Raw genomic sequence first — 5547 nt, forward strand, 5'->3', positions numbered from 1 at the left:
GCCTAAAATATGTGCAGCTATAGCCATTATAGATTCTTAGTCTCAGACGATCTTCAAGTCTACGCGGTGTACATTAGGTGCAACCAGACGTTGTAAACACACGTGTATTTGCCCCTTGGTCGTTCGCAGACTGGCCACACTTCACCCACCTAGTCCTTCCATGTCTGTATTCAGGAAGACGGGCCCGCTCTGTGATAGGACTAGAAATGTGGACACGCGAAGGATGGAATGTCTGAGACTGTAGCCAGGCCCCTCATTTTAGACACGGGGAAATCAAGGCTAAGGGAATTTAGGCCAAGAAAACTTAGGCCACGTAACAAAGTCAAAACGAAGACACAAAACATAATGTGGCAGAAATGGCACAGGAAGCCAGGTGGCTTGCCTCCCGCCATTCAGCGGGTCCACAAAAAGACCCTGTGGTGCAGCTCAACCTAGCTCGCAGCCCCCTACCGCGGCATTTTAATGTTCAACCAAGAGCTCGCAGACTGTGAAAGGAGAGGCACGCCCCAGCCGTCTCACCTTCCTCCGGGCGAGAAAAAAGGCAGCCCGCCGCCTGGTCCTCAGCCACTTCCTACAACCGGGCAGCCCGCGACCGGACTCTCGCGAGACTAGCGGTTGGGGCGAGCAGGTGCGGAGATTCCCGGAAGTGGGCGAAGGGACTTGTCAGCTCCCACCCCGGCTGTGTGCTCTCGAGGCACCGTGGGGATCGAGGGTCTCTTCGGGGACCGGCGCGAGGCGGAGTCACGGAGAAGCTTTCTGCCACTCACACAGCGGCCGCGGCCCGCTGCCGCCGCCCCTCCCTTTACCCTTCACGGCGCCCGGCCCTCCTCGTCGGCGGCTTCTTTCTGCGCCTGGGCAGCCTGCCTTTTCCCTTTAACTTTCCTTTGCGTCTTCTCCCCCCGACTGTTTTAACACCAGAGTCGCGGGTCCTGCAGTGTCCCAGAAGCCGCACGTATAATTTGCTCGGTGTAAGTGCTAGGAATTGGGCAGCCTGCCTTTTCCCTTTAACTTTCCTTTGCGTCTTCTCCCCCCGACTGTTTTAACACCAGAGTCGCGGGTCCTGCAGTGTCCCAGAAGCCGCACGTATAATTTGCTCGGTGTATGTGCTAGGAATGCCGCCGGCGTCCCGGGGAAATGCGTTCCTTCTATCTATAGCTCTGTCTGTACGTTCTATGTCCACGGCAGCTGTTCTAGGGACAACAGCTGCTTCCCTCTGTTCTCATCTCCCCATTGGTGGCTTCCGACCCGAATTTGGGAATGGGGAGATCTCCCACCTGTTATCTTTGAGCAGGCTAATCTCTTGTAAGCAGAAGTGCCATATGAAAGTCTTCGAAGCCGGTTGGCTTGGGATTGGGAATTTTACCCATCCCCCCCCACCCAGCTCCAGGCTTTCCAAAACGTATTGATTATGTAAAAATACTTCATTTTTAAACTGTAATTTTTGCTTCGATCTTGTGCTCGAAGGGAGGAAACAACTATCAATTTGCTTTTTCTGATCTTATTTATAAGATTCATTCTTGTTGCTCTGCTAGGGTTAAAACACATTTTGAACATGTAAGTGTGTGGCTGTCAGCCTTAGAGAATCTAAGATACAGTTATTTTCTTTATCTTGATTCCTTTTTTGTTTCGTAGGGGTACCTCATTTGATTTCGGAGTTCTTTTCATTCTTCTGAAACATTTCAAATCCTCTAGAAGCCAAAATGGGACACAGTAAACAGATTAGGATTTTACTTCTGAACGAAATGGAAAAGCTGGAAAAGACCCTCTTCAGACTTGAACAAGGTCAGTAGTAAGTCATTTGATTAGCTCTGTGTCTTTTACATTTTTAATTCATAGTCATGTTAAAATTTCTTTTAACTTTTAGACATCATTTCCAAGGACCTTTCTAAACCTGATTTGTGCAAAGACGTTGCTGTGTTCTAAACAATATCACTAATGAAAGTGGATTTTAGTTGAAAATGTTTTATTTATATCTGTCATGTTAGAATGAGGATAAAATTGTTCACTTTACTTTGCATTCTAACTTCCACTTCAGACAGAAGTTGCATTTATAATCGGAAGATCGACCGTATTATTTCCATTAGCATTTACTATTAAAACTTGGGAAATTGCTTCATAAGTAATTTTACTTTGGGTATATCTGTAGTTTTGCTCTTTTATAGCTCTCGCTCTTTTCCTTTACCAGACATTTGAATTAGTAAAATAGATCATAGCAAAAAGTAAACTATTATTTATGTTTGTCAAAAGTCTCTCAACTATGGAGAAGGTAAAAAAGCTGAAAATATTTTTTTTGCTGAAAAAGTGAAATAACTGATCAGGTTGTGTTGAAATATATTTGAGCTGTGATTTAAAGGGTCAAATTATATTTCTATAAGACTTATCAAATAGATGCTTTATTTTCTTAGACTCTATATTTTTCAGCATTGAAAAAAAAGCATTTCACACTCATTTATGTTAATATAACTTGTGAAGTAGTCAATAGAAGTTTAATGTATGAAAAATAAAATACAATCCCCTTTATTATTGTACCAAATGAATGTTGATAGTAGTAAACATTTTGAAGAAATTTTTTTTCCCTGAATTTCTCAAGAGCTAAATTTTAAAAGAAAATTTCGTCCATCAAATGTGTTTCCTCCATGCCAAATCTTTATCTTCTTCCAACTTCAGCATTTAAGATCACTGAGTACTTAGGCTTTCCTGACTCTGCAGTTTTCTGGTTTTAATTTTTTTTCCTACACTCAAGTATTCCTGTCAACTTGGTGGTGTCTTTTGCTGAGCTCTCTTCTTCCACATTTTAATTGTGTATATCTGCAAGGAATCCTTTCTTTTTCTGTTCTCCTGCCCTCAAAGAAGTATACATTCTCGGGCCTCCCTGGTGGCGCAGTGGTTGAGAGTCCGCCTGCCGATGCAGGGGATACGGGTTCGTGCCCCGGTCCGGGAGGATCCCACATGCCGCGGAGCGGCTGGGCCCGTGAGCCATGGGCGCTGAGCTTGCGCATCCGGCAACGGGAAAGGCCACGACAGTGAGAGGCCCACATATCGCAAAAAAAAAAAAAAAAAAAAGTATACATTCTCATGGCCTCAGCTATTGCCTCCATACTGATGACTCCTTTTGGAAGAAAGGCCTTGAGCTTTGCTTGCTTCTTGGAAGCAAGCGAGTGTAATGGCAAGAGTAGGGAACTAGAATTTTCCTGGCTCTGCTGCTAACAAATTGTTTGACTTTGGGCAAGTCACATTAATTCTAAACATTAATTTATTTGTGATATGAAGGTATTAATTTCTGCTTTTCTACTTGCCTGAGTTTTGAGGCTCAAAATGAATAATAAATGGCTTTAAAGCCCTAAATAGATATAAGGCATTGCTAGATCGCTATACCTGTCTATTCTCACCATCGATTCTTGGCTTCATCCTAGTATCATACTATGGAAGAGCCTTAGGATAACTCCAGTCAGATTTGCTTAAATTTAACATGTCCAAAACCATCTCCTCAAAATTCTCAAATGTTCTTTACTTCTCAGCTTCCCTGTTTACTTTTCCATTTTCATAGTTTCCAAGGCTAGAAACTTTGTACTATTCTTTGATGATTTTTTCTCTTTAACTGAAGTCTCTTTTTAAGCCCTATAATTTCTTTCCAGATGTCTCCTCTTGCCTGCCTGTCTCTTCCATATGCCTGAATATGGATGCTGAAATAATCTTCTTATGCCATCTCTTCTCTTTTTATTAATTGGTGTTTATAAGGTCAAATTTAAACACCTCTGCCTGGCTTCCAGGACATTCTATAATGTCTATAATCTGCCTTCCTTAGCCAAGACTTTATCTCATTGTTCCTCATTATTAGTGTCCTATATCTTTCCAGTTCCCTTGGTAATTCCCTCCCCAGTGGCTTTTCTCATGCCTGTTCTTACACCCCCACTCCTGTCAGATTCCTGTATATCTATTAAATCCCTTTACTATTATTTTATGTGTTGCCTCCCTCTCAGCCTTCAGCTAAAATTCCACCTACTCCATGAAGCTTTTCCTTAATTTGTTATTATCTCCTTTCCTTGATTTCTGATTACTCAATGGGCATAGAACAGTTAAGTGCTTAAGGATGTAGCAGTGTCTAAAAGCTTATAGTGTCCAACTGGAGTTTAAGATCTCTGAAGATAGAAATTATTACAAACCTAGTGCAGTGTACAACAGCTAATAAATCCTTGCTGGTTGATTACTAAAGTGCCAGTTAAAGCTAGCCAGGCTATTTGAAGAGGGAACTCTGAAGGGTTTATAAAATAAGAATATGGTGACTCTGTAACTCTGGTTAAAGCCAGTAAATTCATCCAAATTATATAAATGGTAACATGTCGAATTTTTTTTGTGCAATAATGATGTCACTGTATTATTTTAGAAGATAATTATACTGTGAAAGATGAAGAGAAGGGACATTGGAGACAAGAAATCATGGAGAAGGCTATTTTAAAAACATGTCTGGTTTAACTACATCAGGGTTGAAAAAAAAAGGGACAGAGTATGAGACATTTAAAAATTCATAAGACTTGGTGACCAATTAGGTGTAAGGAAAAGCTCTGGCAATTTTTGGTTCTTTCACCAAGCCCTTCTTCATTTTGCCTTCCTTTTCACTTTTCCCTAAGAAATGATTCCTGTGCCTTTTCAAGGCTAATATCTCTATAGACCCTTCTAATTTAACAAGTACAAGACTGCATAATTATCTTTTCTAGCCAAATGATAGCCTGGCCCTGTATTTCCTATCTCTTTTAGTGGCAACTAATGAATAAAATCATTATTCCCTAAACCTGGAATTCTTCCATTTTTTATATAGGTTGGTCAAATTACAATTTCTGTTTTTTAAAAGGAAAATATTTATAAAGATTCCTTGATTAGGAGTCAAGTTTATATAGATTGAGTGGAGGGAATGGGGTAGAAAAACTCAGTTTACAGTAATAGTTTAATCACTTGTCTTGCCAGTTTAATTGCCTGCAAGAGGGAAATGGCTAATCTGAGTAAAGTATTCCTAGTGTATGAGGAATAAGATAAACACAGCATGTACTGCTGTGCTAAGCTAATTTTAGCAAACCGAGCAATTAATTATGGAAGCTCGTACACTCTAGGTATTCTGATGTTTCATTTACTGTATATAAAAATTTTAGTTTCAGGGATATGGATTAGAGGTCTACAGAGTGGCTATATACCTTTGGGGGTATGCACTGACCTGTCTATTGGGATATAGAAAGAATAGGATTTATTTCTCTTTCTTTTCTCTCTTTCTTTCTTTCTGTCTACGTATCTACCTATCTATTTTTGATTTTTAAAGTCAACTAAGGGGAATTTCCTGGTGGTCCAGGGGTTAGGACTCTGTGTTCTCAATGCCAAGGGCCTGGGTTCTATCCCTGGTCGGGGAACTAACAGCCCACAAGCTGCGCAACACTACCAAAAAAAAATTCTTTTTTAATTAAAGTAATTAAATTTTGCTAATATATGAATTGATATTGATGCTCTCAGTTTGTATGTCAGGTGCGTTAATAATAAAAAAGATATATTCTGAGGAAAGAG

The 5547-nt window shown here is 40.6% G+C and overlaps 1 protein-coding gene across 1 annotated transcript in view; it reads left to right on the forward strand.

Annotated features, from left to right (window-relative positions):
• Positions 1-721: 721 nt before the first annotated feature.
• Positions 722-5547, forward strand: part of AGL (amylo-alpha-1,6-glucosidase and 4-alpha-glucanotransferase) — an 84002-nt gene continuing 79176 nt past the window's right edge. Inside the window, exons 1-2 of the mRNA XM_007449605.1 lie at positions 722-968; positions 1633-1782. Of these exons, the coding sequence (XP_007449667.1) occupies positions 1701-1782 (82 nt within the window). The 5' untranslated portion in view covers positions 722-968; positions 1633-1700. The remainder of the gene's footprint in view (positions 969-1632; positions 1783-5547) is intronic.

Source organism: Lipotes vexillifer, unplaced genomic scaffold, assembly GCF_000442215.2.
Source record: "Lipotes vexillifer unplaced genomic scaffold, Lipotes_vexillifer_v1.1 scaffold445, whole genome shotgun sequence".
NCBI classification, from domain to species: Eukaryota; Metazoa; Chordata; class Mammalia; order Artiodactyla; family Lipotidae; genus Lipotes; species Lipotes vexillifer.